At 45.4% G+C, this 22,784-nt stretch overlaps 1 protein-coding gene across 2 annotated transcripts in view; it reads left to right on the top strand.

Annotated features, from left to right (window-relative positions):
* REXO5 (RNA exonuclease 5) overlaps nucleotides 1–22,784 on the top strand; it is a 350,267-nt gene that overhangs the window by 279,743 nt on the left and 47,740 nt on the right. Inside the window, exons 19-20 of one of the 2 annotated variants that reach the window (XM_078665077.1) lie at nucleotides 4,335–4,385; nucleotides 10,528–10,637. In XM_078665077.1, the coding sequence (XP_078521203.1) occupies nucleotides 4,335–4,385; nucleotides 10,528–10,637 (161 nt within the window). The remainder of the gene's footprint in view (nucleotides 1–4,334; nucleotides 4,386–10,527; nucleotides 10,638–22,784) is intronic. The other variant, XM_078665078.1, reaches the window with a different exon arrangement.

Genomic DNA, 22,784 nt, shown 5'->3' with positions numbered 1-22,784 from the left:
AACGTCAATGGGAACTTAGAAGTTAGATATAGAAGGATTTAGGACACTTCCGGTTGAGCTAGGAGGAAACAACTAAAAAACCTAGACACTTGGATAGTCAATACCCTTGGGAGCACCGAAGTACTCGCGTTACCTCACCCACGGATGGCGGGTGCAGAGGTGGGAAGATGTGTCGGGTTTCGTCGTTGGATCCTATGGAGACCTGGAGAAAGATGCTGCAGGCGACCAGGAGGAAGATGTCCGGGTGGATCCAAGGGTGGATCGAGGATGAAGAGGACCTGAAAGCAGAGGGGACAGAGTCTGGGTCACTAACCAGTGACCGGGTGGAACCAGTATGGAACCAGACGATGTCGAGGAGCAGTCAGGTATTGTCTTGAAGCTTGTCTTTGCAGCCACGTGGACCAGGAGGCATCGACGACGACCAGGTGCTGGAGACCACCTGTCCCACGAAGGTTCTCGCAGATGGAGGGGTCGACTTCCGGATTGGAGTCAACAAGCCTTGGCAAAGGCAACCCATGCAGGATACAACAAAGGCTTCTGGTGCAGACCAGCAAGGTCTGGGGTGTTTCACCTTTGCAGGGAAGCAGGGGCCAGTCTGGAGCAACCAGACCAGCTATGTGATTCAAAAGGATTGTCGTCACAGAGGCTACTAGCCAATGGGCCAGCGACCGGACAACGCGTCGAGCAGAACACAAGCAGAAGGGCCCCACGCACAACTCGTGGAGTGTGGAAGGCTGATCTTCGGTGCAGGTGGAGCTCGGGTTCGGGGTTTCTCAATCCCCAGTGCACAGCTTCGAGAAGGCCTCAGGAGCTGCACAGTTAGCAAGTTGGAGGCTTTCCAAGATGTCCGGTCCCACGTGTCTCGTCGCCTCCACGGATCTCAGCTATGCTGCAGTCGTGAAGAGAGGGTCAGAGAGGTCTGGAAGTCTGGGTCTTGTCAGGCTCTGTGCTCGGGTCCCGGCGGGAACGTCAACAAAGCAAGCCGTTGATTTGCTGGATGTTGCCTAGTTGCCCAGGGTTGTTACTCCTTGGCCACAAGGGAGATTCTTCAGTCTTTAGCTTCAGCAGAACGTCGAAGGTCCAGAGTTTCGTGTCAAGTTTCAGTTCAGCATTAATCTCAAGTCTCAGGACTCAGCTCCTACCTTTATACAACTAAAAGGGGCTGGATTACTTTCTAAGTCCCTCCTATGGGTGGGACCAGGAAGGGGGTGGTTACACCCCCTCTCCTTTGTCCAGTTTCGCGCCAGAGCTGGGGCTGGAGTGCCCCAGCAACCGGTTTGAACTGGGGTATGCAAGGAGCACCTAGTGTGCCCCTGGCAGTCTCTCATTCTATTCAGCCCTCCCTGTCCCAATCCACAAAGTCCTGTCTGGGGTGGTGCTCGCACCTCCCCAGGCAGGAAACCTAGTGTCCAAACCTCCGTGACTGGAAGGACTCCCAGCAGCAGGAGGTCAGACTTGTGTCGGTGGCAGCAGCGTCCATTTTGTGACGCTGGGGCTCTGGTTAACTTTAACCGGGATAGTCAGCAACTACATGTCTTCTCCCTCTAGAATGGTGGAATGCTACCCCCGTCGCCAGAATTGGCGAGGGGGTAGTATTCCAAAGCGTATGACACCTTACACGACATGTTTGGATAAAGCAAAACCATAGTTAGCATTTAACCGTGAGGATTATAATGCACTCAAGAGTATATGGTATGGCGATATCATAGAACAGCTCTAAGGACATGGTTCCGAAAGCTGCAGACAGGCTCAGCTCATGCTAGAGCACCATCTCACACATAACCAAGCACTCTGCCTCCAGGATTGTTAAGGCCTGCCATAGGAGTGACTCACAGGTTACTATGTAAATGTGTAAATGTAAATGTAGGTGTACTTATATAGCGCAAACCTGTCACCCAAAGGGCATCCTGGCGCTTGCTTAGGGAACCCGTCCTGGTATTCCCCTGTGAGAAACCCCAGCAGGGTGTCCACAAGGTGAAAGTCAGGCATCCCGCCACGAGGGGCCGTTGTGGAGATTAAGCAAGCTATTGCCCAGAGTCGCAGAGTGTGAACCCGTGAGTCGAGGAGGCACCGGGGCGAGAATTATCGAGCCCGTGGAATTTTTAGCCCAAGACCCGCCGAGGCGGGGAATTGAACCCTGGTCCAGGACCGATCTCAGCTTCCGGGTCTGCCGCCTCTAACCCCTGAGACACTATGTGTCTATATATAAGCAGGTATCGGAACACTATACCTAAGCAAGGGGTGATTACACGACCTTGCCCCAGCTGAGTGATCAGCCAGTTGTGTCTACTTGATTGGCCAGCCAGGGGTGGCATAATACATGCTGCAGCCCCTGGTAGGCCTTGGTTACACCTATGCCCTGAGTACCTAGGGTACACTTCTACAGGGGCTGACAAGGTGAACCAATTCCCAATTGTGGATGTACCTAGGGTACATGGTGTAAATTTAGAGAGAGTGCATCTGGGCTGTGGGTCTGATCAGCAGGCCCACAGCCACATCTAAGTCGAAAACCAGAGAAGCAAAAGCAAAAAGTGGGGGTGACCATAGGAAGCAGACCCTACTCTCCTACATTGCTGAGAATGGACAATGGAAAGTCCCTACTAATTGGAATTCCCAGACTACATCTAGGTTCCCTCAGAGCAGTCCTTGGGTAACAGAAAGATCAACGGGGAATTGTTTAATAGTTTTGGCAGCGAGTGTAGAGTTACTAATGTTTCTTTAATGAATTATGCCATTCACCATCCGAAAGCCAGACATGGGTTTCACATGTGAGGCATATTTCGTCAGTCTCATTCCCCTCCCATCTCCCTTCCAACCATGCACACATTTTGACATTTACCGCTCATAATGTATGTTATCTGAGAAAGGGCTCAGAGAAGGGATTGGATACTATGAGCATCCTTTTCACTTCTACGGTGATATAAGATCTCACTCCTTACTCGGTTCCCATATGTCGACCTGACGCAGTCTGGGAAGTAGATGTGATTTCAAGGGACTGCCAATGGTGCTATCACTGAAATTGGAAAGTTTGTCGATGGAGTTAGTACGGCCACCCATCTACTTTGAAAGTCAGAATCTCTCTGTTTACATATCACCTTTTTAAGCAACATCTGTGGTTTTATAATGTCTTATTTAGCTGGATTTGTTGGGTATCAGGTGCATATTCATTGACCTTACCTTTAACCACTGTTCGTTTTTTCCAAAAAACGTCAATCCAATGTCAATGCATTGTAATTTAATGCGATATACATACTTTGTATAGATATCGCATAAAAAGAAAAAAACTTTTAAATAATAATCTTTATTATTTAGAATACGTCAATATGTTTTAAAAGACTTCTGGGACTTCCGCAAACTTTCTCGGACCAATCGCATTAAGCAACTCAACGGACTCGTGACTCGGGCGTCTGACGTCATACAAACAGACGTCTGAGTAAGTCACATGACCTCCCACGCCCAGTAAGAACTCCCTTTTTATACGCGGCATGCTCCCCTTTCTGGTACCTCCCCACCTGCTCAGAAGCCGGCAGAGAAGTACCGACGGAGAGGTGAGTCGGCGTTTTTTCGAACGATTTGTGGCTAGAGATACCTACCCTCTGAGGCTATTTCCATCTTTGCTCTCAAGGCGACACTGCCTCGTAATTTCTTTGGGAAACCACTTGCATACTGGCAGTTGTATAACGTAGGTCACAATGTGCGGTATCTTTTCCAGCTAAGATCTAATGCTATATATTTACCAGCAAAAAACCTACACCTAGGATATGCAGAGAGGGTACCAGTTTAGTCGACACGAGAAACAGTCCTCTTAAGTTCTATAAAATGCGAACATGAGAATTCACGGAGCCTACTCACTCGCAAGTACTGGCAATCATCTTATCTATATATCCTCCGTGAGAGCTCTCATAGGAGCTAAACAGGTTTATGTTTTTTGAGATCTAACGCATTCTGACAAAAAAACACCTACCCGTTAACACACTGGATATGAGACTGTGCATACTTTTTTCACTCCTGATAGGAAGCGGTCACGATTTTCTTGTTGTTTCTGCTTCCCTTTTAAACAGAGCGGTGCTTCCCTCGTTCCCTGAGCCGTTGCCAGGTGAGGCGAGGTCTCGAACTCCTATGACTAGGGTAAGATGGAGTTTTTCAGTTACATGGAGGATTAACAATTAGGTGCCTTCGTGATGATAAAAGAGTATACAAACTATATTTTGTTCTGTGCAGAGATTGTTGTTGAGATAGAATATGCTTATTAGTTACATATCTAGTTGTCTATGTTTTTGTGTTCATTTACCTGTTGTCTGTCTGTACATATATATTTTTTATCTTCCAACCAGAGACATCACCAGGACGACCACAACGGGTCTAGACTACACCTATATCATCAGGTGATATTTTTCCTTCTTACAAGATGTCACATACACAGTCATTATTTTAAATTCTTCACCTTTTATGTCTCACCTCCGAATTGCAGTAGCACTCTGTATGTTTAGGTCCTGATGAAGGCAATGGACGTAATGGTCAAACTTTACCGAAACATGTTGACCACTTTATCGATCTAGGTAGTTTTTTGTTAAAACTACTTCTGCTCTTTTAACATTGGTGGAGCGAGCAATACACAGAATAAAATTTCATATTTTCTCCCTCACCCAATTTTATCTTTATCCCCACTATCATTCACTATTATTTTTTGCACTGCAACCTAGTCACACATGTATTTATATAATAATACTACCTATACCAGAGGTCTTCAAACTTTTCCAGGTTGAGCCCCCCCAGCGGAATTCCCCCAGATGTTGGGCCCCCCTACCACCCGACAGAAACCTCGGGAATCCGGCACACCACATGATCGACTGCCACGCGCACACCACGGGCCATATCCGGCAAACAATGCTCAACACAACAAGAGTGCCTAGCAAACTGCAGGCCTGTGAGTGGATGTGGCGAAACGACAGAGGCGTACCACACATCTCAAAACACAATCCTCCAAGACAAAATGTGCGCAAATTCTCCCCACTAGGATGCCCTGCCTTACACAGGACACAGATCAACAACAACACCACCAACATGAATGTGACGGGTGTGCCGGTGCCCAGCCACACCTAGACTCTCAATCTGTGGGTGGATCCCTGCCACTGCCATCCTCAGGCTGTGCTCCACATCCAGTCCTGAACGGTACCTAGTCTTCAACACTGCAAGTGCTGAGAACCCAATCTCACAAACTCCCCAACAAATAAACAAATACATTGTAGGATGTAAAACACCATGCACAAGTGAACCAAAGGGAGGACCGCCATGATGAACCCACTATAGGGAACACACCATGGGTGCTTCACCAAGCGGAACCCAAAACATGGAACCCGACCTTGCCCATGGGGGCCCCGCATTCAAGTAGCAGCTGGACGTCACGCAAAATGTCACACGCATGATGCATAGATCCCACACATGAGCACACATAGAATACAGAACAGTAACACATAGGCAAGGGAGCAGCCAAACAATTCAAATACCTTCCACTCTGAACCAGAGCTCCCATGGCACCAAGAAAGCAAAGGAAGTCATCACCACCCTCCCCATCCATCATGTACACCTTGTCATCCACCAACTCCCCCACCATTCATTCCGTCCCTCCATCTGAGCCCCATCCACATCCAAACCCCTTCAACCACTTGCAAACCCATCCACCATCCATCCCTCCCTCCATCCATCATCTCACCCATCCATCCCTCCATCCACCCCCTCACCCATCCATCCATCATCCAGCCGTCCCTTCACCCAATCCATCCCCTCACCAATCCATCCACTCTTCCACCCATCCATCCACCCACTCATCCATCCAACCATTCACCCAAGCTATCCTCCCACTCATCCATCCACTCCTCCACTCTGCCATCCACTCCTCCACTCATCCATCCACTCTTCCACCCATTCATCCACTCCTCCACCCATCCATCCACTCCTCCACCCATCCATCCATTCCTCCACCCATCCATCCATTCACTCATCCATCCAACCACCCACCCTCTCACCCATCCAGCCATCCCCCCACCCACTCATCCATCCACCCAGTCACTCATCCGTCCACCCACTCAACCCCCCACTCATCCATCCACCCATCCATCCCGCTCTCCACCCTCCCCCCCACTCATGCATGCACTCTCTGACCCATCCATCTCCATGCTCCTCTCCTCACCCATCCATGCACACATCTGCGCATCCACTCTGCCAATCATTCATCCATGTCCTCACTCATCCATCCATCCTCCCCTTCTCTCTCCATTCCCCCCTCACCCAGCCACCCATCCCTCCATCCACCCTTCACCCATCCACCCACTCATCCATCCACTCATCCACTCATGAATCCATCCACTGACCACTCATCCACCCCTTCACTCCTCCATCCATCCCCCGTCCATCCACCCTCCTCAATCACCCATCCATCCCCACATCCACCCCTTCACTCATCCATCCATCCATTCATTCACCCCTTCACCCATCAATACATCAATCCATCCATCACCTCTCTCATCCATCCACCCACCGACTCATCCACCATCCACCCCCCATTGATCCATCCACCATTTCACTGATCCATCCACCCCTCCACTGATCCATCCACCCCTCCACCCATCCATCTACCCTTCCAACCATACACACATCCATCCCTCCACTCATGCATCCATCCTCTCTCCCACCATCCATTCACCCCTTCACTCACCATCCATCCCCTCACTCATCCATCCACTCCCCACCCATACATCCACCATGTCACCCACACATCCACCAGGTCACCCATCACCCCACCCATACATCCACCACTCCACCCATACATCTATTCACCCACATGGCAACATAACGGACGTCTGGTGGCCGGCTCCACCCCAGATTCCTCACACATTTGATGATTCAAATTCGAATCTGCAGACCAACATCCCTGAACACTGACACTTCGGTGCCCACACAAAGATCCTCATGAGTTGAGGACCACAGACCAGAGCCCACTGTCCCGATTCATGGCCCAAACCCGGATTGCAACCTCTCCCTCCCTTCCCAAAATAACTGAAGGACTCCCGCCCCCAAACTCCCCCTCACTCCCACCCCCCTTGAAAGGCTGGGGCCCTGGGCCAGAGCCCACCCCGCCCGTGCCTCAAAACCTCTGCGAAACCTTCTCTCCCTTCTGGGAAGAGCTAACTCTCCCAGGAGGGGGTTAATTCACGGAGTTGACCGATTCAGCTGCAGTGGGAGGCAAGGGGTCTCCTCTGCTAAAACTGAAAGCGTGTCTGTTTGCTTTCGTTTTTAGCAGAGGAGACCCCTGCCTCGCACCGCAGCCGAAGCTGTTGACTCCGTGAATTGGCCCCCTCCTGGGAGAATCACCCAGACAAAGGAACGGGCACAAAGGGAAGATCGGAGTGGAGCCCGCGCCCCCCCTGGGATGGCGCCGCGCCCCCCCAGGGGGGCGCGCCCCACAGATTGAAGAACCCTGACCTATACTGAGACCACTCAGGTCACTACCAGGTATGGAGGTTATAACATTTAACCTTCCATGTCTACCGGTAGTGTTCCAAGCAATTGGTCTACAAGGTAACCCAAATGATGAAGGGCGGTTCCGTGTGGTGACTGATGGGTATCCCTTGTTTATCACATTATAATTTAAGGTACCTCTTAGTAATTTCTACTGTGTATTTAATTAAATGTAGGATGATATAGACAGCACAGGTGTAATGTTTCACACATAGACTCCCCTCTCTAGACCCATCGACACTTTTGTGTTTTGTTTTGCCTTTTGTGTCTACCAGAGGGGAAAGGGACCTTCAGACATTGTTGTCAGCTTTTCCTTGCACCATCTTTCCAGAAGGTGAAGACTCTTATGAAGTAACCCGTTATTTATTTTTTGAAGGTAGTGTCTGAAACACATATACATATGCCTAATGCTAATACTGCTCTGAGAAATTAAATCTCTAGAGCAGACTTAACAAATTACAAGGCGGCTAATTGTAGGGTTATGATGGTTCCCCCAAGGAACTTTGGTTTCTAAGAAGATTTGTCAAGGCGATTAGCTCTCTGCATTTGAACCGCGGAATTTTTGAACATATGTGATACCACACATCTTCGGGCACCACATCCTTTTGTGTGAAAAGTCCATCGGCTCCTTGAAAATGTCTTTGAAGTTGCTTAAGAATCTTTTTGTAGTTTAAATGAACTACCATTAGGTGCCACAAGATACCTTCGGTTTTGATAGCTCTGATTGATTTTGCCTATCCTCGGTAGAGCTTTCATTGTCCACCCTCTTCTTGTAGTTGCCTCTGAATGATTCAGACCCTCTGTGGCTGAAGGTATCTGTGAAACAATGCATATTCGCACAGTAGCTTTATATCCGCTGAGTATCACGCAACATGCGTGTGAGATCACAGCTTTCCGGAGCCTCACTCTAGTCGCTGGAAATATTTTAAAAGTTGCACAGTCTAGCCGCCAGACCCTGTGTCTCTGAAGGAAAGTAACTCTGCACAGTGTTTTGCACTTGAAGCTACCGTCCTTTCATTTGCTTCAGTGTAATCAAACCTTTTACAGTCTTGTTGCTTAGGGACCCGTAACTTAGCCATGTCTTCAAGTTTGGGTTACATTCCTCCTTTCTATGTTGCAAGATGACTCTCTGTACAGCCCCAGTTGTTGCCTGCAGCGCAGTTAGTCGGAGACGACGTCTGATGACCGTTCTTGGTGGCATTAATTCAGTTCTCTGAAATGCCTCGTGCCAGAAGCTTTGCAGTGTGGGCCAGCATAAACAGTATGCACGACGAACATTCAGTGTTATCACAGCTCCAGGAGTTCTGTGACTCAGCCAGTGCAGCAGCCAGCCTTTTTCTAGGAAGCTGGGACAGTATGAATAGTGTGAGTGAAGTCAAAGGGCCATTTTTTTTTTAATGTTTGACAAAATTCGAGTCTGCCTTGAAGGCACTTCTCTCTCATCATTACAGAAAAGGTATTTTTTATTAAACTCTTTATTAATTTTATTAAGCATGTAACGTGAGCCCAGTAGATAAAATCAATTAACAAATACAGAAAGTGTCTAATATATTAAAAAGCTTTAATAATTTACCAGATTTAATTGTTGTTGGCCTTGGTATGTCAGTGATAGTTGGAGCTAGAGGTGTGAAAGTAATCTCACCCCTAGCACAGTATATCGGTTTTTCTAGAATGGAACATTGAGCCATGCCTCTCAACCATATCTGATTAAGGGCGGCGAGGAGAGGGGAGCATATGCAAATCTGTGCTTGCCCATCTCTCTTTTAGCTAATAGTGTACCAGGAGCAGTCTTCAGTGCCTTCTAGAATTGCCAATATAGCATGCTTAGTGGTAGGGTTTGTGGCCACCCAGCTACCTCAGGCAGTGTCTGAAATATAAGCCTGGCAATATTTCTGATTCATTTGACAATGCCATACCATATGGAAGAAGTCTCCAACTTCAGACCGTCATCTTGTTGCTACATGTTGCAAATATTCAATAAATTAACATGCACATTTACATCCACAGTTTGAATTTAGCCTTGGAATTCTTTGTTAATTCATTTGGCTGCCGAAACCGAAATTCTTTCAGTCTCCAATTTCATCCATGCAGAGTTGATAGAACTGTCCTGGAAACTGACAAACAAATCTGATGAGTTGTCTCTGTTTGAATGTGAACTTTTTGGGGGGATTAAAGAGCTCTGGCTATGTTCTATTACATTTCAATGCGATAACCACTTGTTTGATCTCCATTTCTCACTAACAGTAAATGTGCAGGATGAGCTCTATATTTTAGAAGCATACAATACAACGCATAAGCTCCCTTAGTGAATACCTGATTGTTTGTTTGCTGGTATTTATCTGTTCTATGTTGGCTATTCTTTGACTGCTGTGCCCCTTTCCTCACCTACAAACACTGGGAAAACTATCATCACAAATGCCACAAAATATTTTTTTCTTTGTTACTCTCTGCATGGAGGCCATCTAGGTATCCAGTTAAAAGTATGGATCCTAGGTGTGAAATACAGATAGCTAGGGCTAGCAGCTTTTACCCCTGGATTGCCTATTGGTACTCTGGCACTTCATTGCTACGACTGGTCATGAAGGAAGTGACCCAAACAGAAATTATCTGGAGACTAAAAAGTCATGTTTGATTTCTGTAGTTTCCACTCTTTGGCTTCCCAGCAAACAAAATTCTCGTCAGAGGATAAGGCCTTGACAAGGGTCCAGCAGGGGTCAGAGGCCTTGTGATGTCATTTCGCTATGCCAAGCATTTGGTTAACCTATGTTCTGTATTAAATTTTAAGTGTGCACTGCTGCAAATGGGTCCAGGCGATACTGCTCTCTGACCAATAGCTGCCACAAGTACCAAACACATACCCTTAACTTTCCCAAGTGCCCAGATACGATTCATTTGAACGTGTGCCCTGTGTTTTAAAGCAAGCTCATTAATTCACTCTACTACCATCCAGTATCGTCATTGTTGTCAGCTTGTATTGCTAACATTGCCAATGCTTATTGTTCTCCGCAGGAGCAAGAGCTGAGAGACAAGATTAAGAAACTAGACAAGAGTGTGAAACGGCTTTGTAAAACCCTGCGGAGCAATACCCTTTGCCTTGTTCTGCTACCAGGAATCAACAGGTAACCATGCTTTTGCTACAGACTAGAAGTTGAATGCTGCCTTTGAACCCTTGATCAGACACTAAGCAAAGTTGGCCAGATTCATGAGAAGGCCTGAACCTAGCATTCTTTCCAAATGGATTAATTAAAAGGTGGCGTAACCCATAGAAAGCTGCACTTTATCATGAACACCTTTTGACACTTGGCTTTTAAACACTTTTACAATCCATTCTTTAATATGTGAAAATATTTTCTATGGGCCTGATTCACAAAATTGTTTGCCGCCTTAGTGAAATTTCTATCTGCATCTACAAATTATAAATCTTGGTTTCCAGATTCAGTCTGCTCAACCCTACTATTACATTTAAGACTGTGGTAAATAACATATGGGTCCTGTTTGCATAAAAACTCTCTAATAATTTATTGACCTGCTTTATGCCGGGTCTGTTGGCTCACTGGACTAATGCGTCTTCTGCAGGGGCCTGTTTTCAACCTAATGGTCACAGGTTCGAATCCCGGCGTGTTCACTCAGCCTTTCATCCATCTGAGGTCGATAAAATGAGTACCATTGAGTTGGGTCACAATAAACATCTGTTATTCAGTGACAAGATACCTCCGGGTGAACGTGTGCTTTACAAATGCACGTTATGTTACAAAATGTATTTGTGGACCTACATAAAATCTAAGTAAGCAACAATCGCATCTCCCCTCACAGATGGCGGATCTTAATTCACGGATTCTTGATATCTTCAAATGTGCTGTATCAGCAGTCAGATGAGTTTATTTAAAGGGCTGTTCTCTGAGGGGTGTCAGGCCTATTACACATTTTGGGAACAGCCAACATGTCATGACATTATGGGCTTTCACTGACATTCTCAATGCATTTCTCCTTCTGGAAATTCCCAAAATAGAGTAAATACATGCAGATTAACGGGTATACACCCGTTACAACGGATCTTTTACTCCGCAGACCCATTACAACGCGACCATTACTCCGCATACCATTACAACGCATTGCGCTGGGGGGCGCTCTAGGATAGGGGATAAGTATAATTTACTATCCAACACCTTCCCTAGGGTCCACGGGGACTGGAGTTAGAATAGTAAATTATACTTACCACTATCCAGCGCCCCAAGGCGCTATGCGTTGTAACGGTATGCGGAGTAAAAGTCGCGTTGTAATGGTCTGCGGAGTAAAAGTATGCGTTATAACGTCATACATCCGATTAACGAACCCAATGTGAATTTTCCATTTCTTGAGACTCTGTATTGTTATCTTAACTTATAGACACATACTACTGTGACAAAAAAGCCGAATTACATTATAAATTGTTTTCATATTCATTGCTCATCTTTGGATGATGTAAGAAGCTGCAAAGAACACAGTCTTACAGCAGCTATCGTATTATTTCAAAAGGAATGCACTCTATGTGGTTGCGCATACCATTATGGGGAAATTATTGAAATTGGGCAACAACTGTAAATTGTGCTAGCAGCATGTATAGGATTAGCCCACCTTTGAGAGTCTGACTGTCTGAGCTATGCAGGCCCGGCTTCAGGATTCTTGGCCTGGGAGGGTGACGATGAAGCACAGGGTGGCCATGAAGATGAATGGGGGAGCAGGCAAAAAGATAAATATGGGGTTTGTAACGTCTGATGTTGTATGTAGACACTGACGTCTGTCTAATTTTGACAGGTCTAGAAAGTCACATGTCTTAGTAATGTCGGGTATGTCATGTAGAGGAATATTAGTCATGTCCTTTTCTCAGTACTGCAAGGAGGAGGTATTTGGCACAGTTGTGTGTGCAGACCATGCCTAGAGCCCTCTGGACACAGCTGCAGGTCGTGCCCACAGTGTATGAGCGGTGAAATATGTAGTGCTGTGGCATCAGACCTAAATATAAATTATGAAAATCAATATTTATAAAGTTTTGAATCATAATTATAATGCCCTAACTTCAATGGTTTCAAACACACAATTCTTAGAAATAGCCAACCTATAAGTTATGTATTATTCATAAAGTGTGGTAATTACACTAGCCTCGTAAATTCCAGATTTCTATCAACAATAAGACTAGATGGCATTATAATATGTTTGCAGTAAGATTTATTGGTGTGTGTTACGGTGGAATTTTCCCTTTTAATAAACTGTAATATAAAAAATGCATATAATAAAGCACATTTTAGAGCCCAGCTGACATTCACAAACCACTCTGGCTCATAGTTGATTATCATCATGTCACAAAAAAACCACATTGGCTTTGTAGAACTAGGGGTGTGCGAATTATAAACTTTACTCGTGTACTATCCCACTGCATATGTACTTCAGGAAATTATACTCAGATCTTTCATGAAGAGTGACTGCAAGGAAATACAATATCCAGCACCAAACAAGATACATAGTTGGTCTTCCCAACTGCCAAGTCCTGCCTTGTGGGAACCAGCATATGAGGAAAGGGGGGACATTGCTATTTGAAACTGGTAAGAAATGACACATTGCATGCTAACACCCTGTGTGGCAACAGAGACGTTACCACTGCTGCACAAGCCTCCTTTTTTTCTCCTGCTATTTATTTTAAACCTTTGCAACCTGAACGTTAAAACGATATGCAAAGTTCTGAGCTGAATAGAAACAAAATACACCGTTCAAACGTATTTATCCTGTATACATACAGCCATATGGATATTATAGTGGTGCAAGAGTGCAGTAGTGCCACTATTAATGTTGTTACCCTTCGAGTGGGGAATTAATCATCTAATATATGTTAAATCTTTCAACTGATTGAATAAAATTCACAACATTTAGAATAGCCTTCTTGAATGAATATGTGGCAGCACATTCTAGATTTGGTGACTGCGGAGTAAGGAATTCATAGTTTGAAATTTGATTTATTGAAGTCGGTTGAGTTGAGAACCAATTCTAACATGGATTTTTTCAGCAATACCATATCAGTCAAATTTTTCTTCTCTAAAGTGTGGAGTGCCGTAAGGGTCTTCATTAGCCCCCATTTTATTAAGTTCATACATTGCCCGACTGAAGACACAGATCAGGTTGTTTTAAGGGGTGGGCGGGACATTCGGAATTTGACTCTGCGGAAATCTTCGGATTTACATAAAAACTTCGCAAGATTTAGCAGAGTTCTGCCAACGGACAGAAAATATGAAACTCACGCTGTAATTTAGCGCTGGTAAGACAAGCAGCTCTGAAATAGCAGCGCGAACAGCACCATGTGCTGCACAAGAACACATGGCTATTCGAGTTGATTTTACTGCCACCCAAGTAGAAAATCTACTTGAGCTGCAGCAAATCTACTCGAGAAGCAGCCTTCTGACTGTCGGTGACCACCCGTGTTAGAAAATCACGCGAAGGCATGCCAAAATCTCATTCACCAGTTCTCATTTCAGGAGCCCCGCGGGGAAAAAATTCCACCATGTGGCGATTGGAGGAGTTTGGCGTGAACTCCATGTTACAATATTAACTCTGAGTCGCCAAATTCCACCATGATTTTCTATGCATATACATACAAGCCAGAAATCTTTGTATTGCTAGATGACTCTTCAGACAAGCCCTCCTCTTTCTTCCAAACATATCTAACAGCAGTTGCAGACTATATTTCAGCTAACATATTAAAATGGAAATTCTGATGAAAAACCAAGCTGCTCTTCACAGTGGAATCTTCTCCCCATTTTATCTGGACTACTGCTCGGTGAACATCAACCTCTGACTGTTACCCACGCTAGTCAGAAACCTAAGCATTATGTTTGATCCAGGTTTAACTTTTACTCCCCAAACTAATAAACTGTATCCGTTTTGTCATCATGAGAAAGGTGAAAGAAATCTTCAATTTCTCCAGTAGCTGGTTATTGGATTGTTACTGCATTGTAATGTAGTGTTTTTTATGTAGGTGAGTCTTCAATCAATTCTAAATTGGAGCAGCATTTGCGTGGTCCTGGTGGATACGGGGATCATGACTGCATAGAAGGAAAAGGGCTGCTGCTATTTTTTGTTTTTTTCACACTTCTTAGTCTCCAGTCTGATGGTGGGCTGGCTGTGGGCTTGCACAAACCTTTGAGTAATAAACTTTACTTACTCCCAACTATAGCTACTCGAGTGCTATTGGACATGAGAATAGCTGAATCAATATTGTCCCACCTTTTAAACCTGGATTGGCTCTTCAGAGCCATAAGAATCTTTTACATTCTTTTGAATTATTCACAAAGCCATTCAAGTGGCTGTTCCAAAGGTTCTTCAGGAGGAATTTTATCTCATACCCACATGGACTCTTAGGTTTGAATGGACGGCATTTCAGATGTCCCTGCTCAGGTATTTTATTGTATTATAATCGCATGTATTTAGCGCTTACTACCCCTGATGAGGCGTCAAAGCGCTTTTTCGGTGAGTAGCATGCTACTCCGGAACCCATAAAGGATTAGTGTTGAGTTAGTATAGTGAACTATGAAAGTTATTTGAGTGGTAGGTTGGTTAGTTAGTTATTTGTATTCAGAAGTAGAGCGAAGGGATAGAAGAGGGAAAAAGTTTGCATTTATATGTTTATTAGTGGTGAATTAGTATTGTGAAATATGAAATTAGTTTGAGTGGTGGATATTAGTCAGTTGTTTGGATTGAGAAGGATAGAGGAGGGATAAAAGAGGGAAAAGCCACTCCTTCTGTTTTTTAAGAGGTGGATGTGTGGAACTCGGACAAATTCGATGTGCCCAAATAAAGACTTGCCAGCAGTTAGCAAACAACTTGAAGCACATTTGTTCAGAATTTAAAGGCTACACTGTTAGAGGAGTCCATCACCCTTGTTGTAATAATTCAAATGTGTAATGCAATTCATTAATAGATCACCTTACAACCACACTCCTCATCAATGTTATTACATTTCCCAAAATTTGTCAGGCACATTTAATCAACTTGACCCTTGTGCACCTTAATAAAGGGTAAGAACTGTCTCTTCTCATTCAGAAAAAACGCTAAATGTGTTCAAGACTTCATTTACAAAAATATTTATATTCAATGAATAGGTTAAAAACATTATGTGGCCAGCAATCCACAGCCCTATTACAAATGTAAGTTCTATAAGCTCAGTTACAATCTCAGGACCAGACTGGTCAGAAATGATCAAACTACCCACACTGCAGGAGATGCCTGTTAAACGGGGGCTGCTATGGGGCTTTCATAGCTGGGTCATGGCAGTCCCATCTGCCCTAAAAGCAACCCTCTAGCCTGCTTCCCACTGAGAAAATACCAGAGTGGAACAATAGCCCTCCCTTTGCTCTCCAGACAATGTGAATTGGCCTTTCCTTGAAGAATCTCATACAAAGTCCACTTTAACTATCTGAAACACTTGAAACTGAGCCGTATCAAATGTACAATTGCTCTAATAAATGTACATTTAGATACACAAGTGTACTTTCATGTGCATTTGACTCAACATCCATTTGAACCTACGAATGTACAAATAATCTATGTTTAAACCGATGAATGTACATTCACAAAACACATGTACATCAGAGAGGTATCCACACAACATCTTAGTAACTATTCAACTTAACATATAACAAGTAAACTGACCATAAAAATTGCTTCTGCATGCCAATGACTGAGCTGACATGGAAAGATAACTCTAACCACTGTCACTCACCAAGATTTCAGTTTTTTTTATTTTGTGGTTAATAAAAACCATTACAAAGATTCGCTAAATACTTACAATAAATATGATAAAAATACATTAGTGCAATTTCAAATGTATCTGCAGGAGGCAAGTGACAGGGCCTTCTACCTCTCCCCATGATTCGGTGAATACGCTTAAAAGCTATGTAAAGACTAGCAACAGCAGGGCGAAAAAAACATTCTACTACTCCCTCCTAATTAATTAAATACACATGGGCTCTAATGACTCATAAGGCTAAAGTACAGCTTGTTTCAATCTGTTGGGGACTTACAATGTGGGAAATGTAAAGTACTATCGAGATTACAACTGATTGGAACTCCTCTTATTCTTTCAGTATATCTGTCTTAGAGTAAAGCTGATCTGAATCTAATTAAAACATGCATATTTGGGCACGTACCTCACTAAAAGGGCGTACAATCCCCCAAAGTACATACAGTTAATATAGTATTATTGCAGTTACTACATAACTGATCACAGCCTCATTTCAAGTTACTGCCATTTGGTACACCTTTCACGCTTTAAGAATAAAGCTGAGCTCAGTCCAAGTAAAACAGGCGTATCCTGCTATTGAAGTTACTACATCTTATTAGGTACTTACTTTTTAAGGGTAAAGCTGATCTCAGTCCAAATAAAACCTGCATGTCCGAACACGAGCTTGACTGAAACGATGCAAGTCCCCCCAAGTGCATGAAATAAGTAAATCAAAATGACTGCATCTCAAATCTCAGCCACATTTCAAAACACTGCTATGGGGTACAGCTCTTGCTTTTACAGTTTGTAGGTGCATGTATAAAACTGCCCACCAGCCACAGCCCTTGTTAAAAAAAGAACAAATAAATAACAAGCATTTACAATGCAATGGTTTCGCCTTTGGAAAAGTTTGAGCTATTGGCATTGTAAATGACAAAATTTGTATTTATGTGTTGATTTTGAAACAGAAATAAATGGCATTGTCATTTACATTGCCATTAGCTTAATCTCTCGCAAATGTGAGACCTATTGTACCCTACGGACGAGCTCAGCAGACAGCAATTACTACCACACACACCCAGAGCCAGCCACACACACACACACACCCAGAGCCAGCCCCGCACACACACACACACACCCAGAGCCAGCCACACACACACCCCCAGAGCCACACACACACACACCCCCAGAGCCACACACACACACACCCCCAGAGCCACACACACACACACACACACCCAGAGCCACACACACACACACACCCAGAGCCACACACACACACCCAGAGCCACACACACACACTCAGAGCCACACACACACCCCCAGAGCCACACACACACACACACCCCCAGAGCCACACACACACACACCCAGAGCCACACACACACACACACACCCAGAGCCACACACACACACCCAGAGCCACACACACACTCCGGGGGCAGGGAAAAAAGCACGGCGAGGGGGCAGGGAAGCAAGCACAGCGAGGGGTTTTAGGCTATGTAAGATACACTATAGGGTAGCTTTTCCTCAACACATTATCTAGAAACATGACTTGCCCCTGTGTCACTGTGATGAAGTTTCCACACAAAGCACAAGTCACTTTATACTGTTTTGCCCCTTATAGACTGATTAGAGGCAAGATTATTTAATTTCTGTTTCAAAGAATTCTAATTCATAAAGAGGACTTGAGCTTCTTAAAGAAACTTTCTACCCATGAGATATACTAAATGTGATAAGAAACGTCCCTGAACTAAGGAAATATATGAAATGCTGGGATTATGATTAACATTGGTAATTAAGAATTTTTAACCTTGGTATAGTGCTGGTGATGTAATCGGTTTGAGTTTGAGTTTTAGAAAATAACAAAATATTGTCGAATTGGTGCATTATGAGACCCAGTCCATTTTTTAGTAAAATGTGAACGAATTTAAATGCTTAATAAACAAGCAGCAGGCAACAGAGGCAGACGCAAAACCGGAGCACAAGCAGCAGGCAACAGAGGCACACGCAAAACCGGAGCACAAGCAGCAGGCAACAGAGGCACACGGAAAACGGGATGTAGTTTCCGTGATGACCTGGACTGAGGTGGTCACCCTATATAGGACTGTAGGGGTGACCAGTAAGATCACGAGGCCTAACGGAAGGTTGCAGCTGCATGCGAGAGAGAAACCGAGGAGAAACAGTGAAAGACAGAAGAGAGCTATTTAAAAAAAAGGCAGACTAAGCTACACAAAGAGAAGAAATAAGAAAGACGAGATGGGTAGAGAGAGGAGAGATAAGGAGACAGGGAGAGAGAAAAAGAGACAGTTTAGTATAGCGTGAGAGAGAGGATCTATGGAAAGAGAGAAGGATAGGGGAGATAGATCGAGAGAGAGATGGGCTCTAGCACAAATATGCCCCCACGAGTTCCGTGGCTCTGAAGACGAATGCCTCCTGTCGTGGGAGTCCCTCGTGGGGGACTCGAAAGAAATGCCCCCGCTTTGGAAGAGCCTCGTGGGCTCTGAAAACAAAATGCCCCTGAAGCTGCTAAGACGCCCGCACTCACCGGGAGCTTCTTGCGGACACAGCGCTCTTCTGCCTGTATGCTCCATGGCTCTTCCTTGCTCCAGGCGGGACGGGCTCACGGACAGCGGGAGGGGGGACGGGCACACGGACAGCCTATGCTGGTCTAGACGCAGAGCCGCTGTCAGTGCGCCACACTGCACAGAGTGCACAGTATTAATGTGCTGTGTTGCGATAGACATGCAGTGCCAAAGTTGATGAAAAATGCTGCACTGCGTGTACATTGCTCGAGTCATGTCCGGCGAAACAGCCAGTACTTCTTCCTGAAATCCGTGCCACAGGTGGGTCACTGGCAAGGACTCGGGGCAGTCCAAGGACACCTCCTGAAATCCACCTCGGATTAACTGTTTCAAGCAGAGAGAGTTACACAATTGAAAAAAAATCTTCGTTAGTAGCAAGTCGATCTACTGACTAACTTTAATATAAAATAAGTATCCAGACTTTTTAGCACAGTGTTTTAAATACTATTAGCTATTGCGTCGATTTTCGGAGCTCCAGGCATATTATATATTGCTGTTTGTGTGCTTCCTTTCTTCTAGCAGCGAGGGCATTGTTTGCCCATCTCTTGGAATACAGCGCTCTTTCGTAGCAGTGCTACAGAGCATATCTAATTCTACCACCATCTTTGCATTTAACTCTGACATAAAGTTGACTTTATGCAAATGACCATCATATGATCACATATCTAGACGTTGGGTTAGGTTATAGGCATTTGTATAGCGTAGTGTGTCTGGTGTGAAGTATTCTTATGTACTTTGGCAAGGTTTGAGCTGTGTAAACCGGCCAAAAATGAAATGGGGATTCTGCCTGTCACCCAAAATAAAATGTGGATTCTGCCTGTCTCCCACGCTCTAATCTCATCCTTAAAGAATTAAAGGCAAAGCATTAATCTTTCATGTGAGATAGATATCCCTATATAGAGGCTGAATCCAGGCTACATGACAACTGACTTGCTTCTGAGCTCACTGATAACATTGCCATCAGGTTGGGGGCTGGAATATTGATTAATGTTTACAAACTCTGACTTTTAATAAATGCTTTTAGACGCACAGACATAATCTGGTGTACTAAGGCGAAACTCTTCTGATGGTTAAACAAATACGCGTTTTGAATTCTAAAGACATCTTATCATATTCTAACATGATGTTTGTGGAATGATTTGCGTGCCACCTATTTTCAAACCTCGGCTCGTTCCAGGGCTCTTCGAGACAGAGCCGAGCCTTGGCTCGACTCCCTAATAATTAGTTGCCCCGTAGACCCCAATCTGTACGAATATATAAAAGATGAGCATGTTCCACATTGACTCCAAGTCGCGTTGTTGGAATCGACGACCCCCTATAGAGATTCTGTAATGTCACGCTGTCCCTTTACCCCAGTCTCCGTCCTATGCGCATGCCTCTGTGCTCCCCGCAGCGCCTCTCCCTGCCCTTGACTCTGCCTGGCTCTTACCTGCCTCGGGCCGGGCGCAGCAGCACTGCCCGGCGGCGGCGCCCCGGAGCTGTATCCTGCCCATCGGCTCTCCCGCAGCAGGACTGGAGCTGGTGCCGGCTTCCATCCTGGAGTGAGGGCGGGATCAGGGGCTCAGACGTGCCCCCTCCCTCCCCCCTCCGGCCATCCCAACTCCTCAGCGCTGCCTGGGAATCAGCAATGCAGTGGACCCGCCGACGGGAGCGCCCTGGAGAGGGGGGTCTGGAGAGGGGCAGAGACTGGCGCGGGGGGGGGGGGCAGAGAAAGGGGGGAGTGGGTCGAAGAGGAGAAGCACAGGCTCTTGAACAATTGGGGCACAGTGATCGCACCGTGCGAGCAGGAGGGTATAAAGAGAGGAGGCGCGGCATACAGAGGTTAAGGGGCGCCATAGAGGGGTGACAGCAGCGCCACTTGAGGTGAAAGCAGAGGTCAACGTGGGGGCTATTATAGAAAAGCAGGAAGGGGGAGGACGGGGTGTTGGGTATGGAGCAGGAAAAGGCAGGTAGGGTAAGAGAAAAGTAAGCGGAGGAGGGAACTGCTCGAGGTAGTGGCAAGGTCAAAGTTCATGGAGAGTTGGGAGAAAAGGAGCGAAGGCAGAAAGTGTGGAAGGGAATGGGGAGATTGGGGGGGGTATTTTTATTTAGGTAAAGGACATGAAAAGGAAAGTAAAACGAGATTGTAATTCAAGGTGTGTCACAGAAAAGCAGCATTTCGAGAGGTGGAGGTGAGCAGGGAGGTACGGGGGGCGTGAAAGACACCTTGAAAGAGGAGAGGTACAGTACAGGAAGGAGGTGAAGAAACGGGGAGCGTAAATCAGTGGGAAGAAATCGCGGCAGAAGAGGAGAGAATGTAACAGAAAATACTGGAGAGTAGAGGCAAGGGGGGAGGTGGAGGGGACACACTACGCAGCAGAAATTAAGAGAAACGGAGCAGAGAAGGAGGCAGGAGCAGGACATGGTAGAGGAGAGAAACCCCGAAGGAGGGCACGAACGGAGAGCGAGAGCCCTTGGGGTGAAATACATGGATGGAATAAAATAGGACAAGACGAGAGGGCAGTGTAGGGACATTGGCACACTCACGAAAGATAAAAGATAACGCATAGGTAGTAGGCCAAAGGCGGTGTGTTTTATGCGTTTCTATGGAAACGAGAACCGCGGAGTGACTGACCCACTGGAGGGCGCTGGCACTGGAGCTCCTTCGCGCCGGCCGCTCTTGCCCCCCCCCTTGTCTCTTGGCATCATCCTGTGGCACTTATGATGTTTAGATGTATCTGCCCAGTAACTCTTGCAGTATGTACACAGAAGTGAAAATTAGCTACAAACAACTGAGCACAGCAAACAAAGGGGTATAATACAAGACGTAGAGGAAAGATGTTAGGGCTGGCAGGAATAGAGTGTTTAGACAGCAGCAGTCTCGTACCAGAGGGAAAAGGTGGGCACTGTCCACCGCTGGTTTACCAAAGAAGACAAGGGGTACTCACAGGCAAGGTGACGTAAAAAAAGGTCATCTTCGGAGGGAGAGCATTGCGAAACTACGCTGGGGCAAGATGTTGCTGCACCCTTCTTCTCTGTAGTCAGACTGAGTGGCCCTAAACTCGTATAACCGACCTTAGCAATAACAAGTCAAAGGTACCTGTTCTCAGACCGTGAAGCAGCTACCCTATTTGGAGATCCTAAAATACCTAGGACAGAAGAGCCAAAATACATATAGTTACTGTGCATATTACCTAGCAAGGAATCAGCAGTACATGTGGTGAGGAAACTCATTATGCCAAATGCAGCGAAAGGTTTGTCATATTTTGTTGCGTCGGTAGAGCTGGGAACGCAAAACAAATTCTATAATAAAAAAAACAACAGTGCCAGTACAAATTAGTAGTGTTCTCTCGCTGTCCCATGTTAGGTGCGAAGAGTCCTACCCGCTTTATACAATATTTATATAGGAAAAAGCAAAGCCCGATGTGGGCTACAGCAGAGATATACAATTGCCAAGCCGTTGTTTTTAAAGTCGAATCGTTAAATTTTGACTTTAAGAATCTATTCTTCTTTCCATTTACATGCACGAACACAATAGTTGCCAAAAACCCACACCACAGTCCAACCCATGCTTTTTCAGTCAGCAGCACTTTGTATACTGGTTTGTAGGGTCATACATATTCCTTTTTTTTTTTTGCTGTGCTAGGAATTTTCGTTTCATATTATTTGACAGGCATTTATTATTTTCAGTGTGCCTCGCTGTGGCTGTAAAAGGCGACTTCCCTGTATAGTGCAATCGTGATGTCTTCTCTATCCCCTTCGCAATTTCCCCGTGTATGCTCCTAATTGATGGCGATCTTATGTATATTTACTTTCAGCTTTTGTAAAGTGGCGTGTGCTCTTCAGGCTCTGCCCGGTTCCTTCTAGTCGCGTCTAGATCTTTGCCACCGATACTGTTGGGCTATGTTCTCCTATGCCACTGTTGTGTAAACACCACTTCGTTTGCTCTTTATTCC

Source organism: Lissotriton helveticus, chromosome 10, assembly GCF_964261635.1.
Source record: "Lissotriton helveticus chromosome 10, aLisHel1.1, whole genome shotgun sequence".
Taxonomy (NCBI): Eukaryota; Metazoa; Chordata; class Amphibia; order Caudata; family Salamandridae; genus Lissotriton; species Lissotriton helveticus.
The sequence above is the reverse complement of the archived record's forward strand: the minus strand, read 5'-3'. Positions and strand labels throughout refer to the sequence as shown.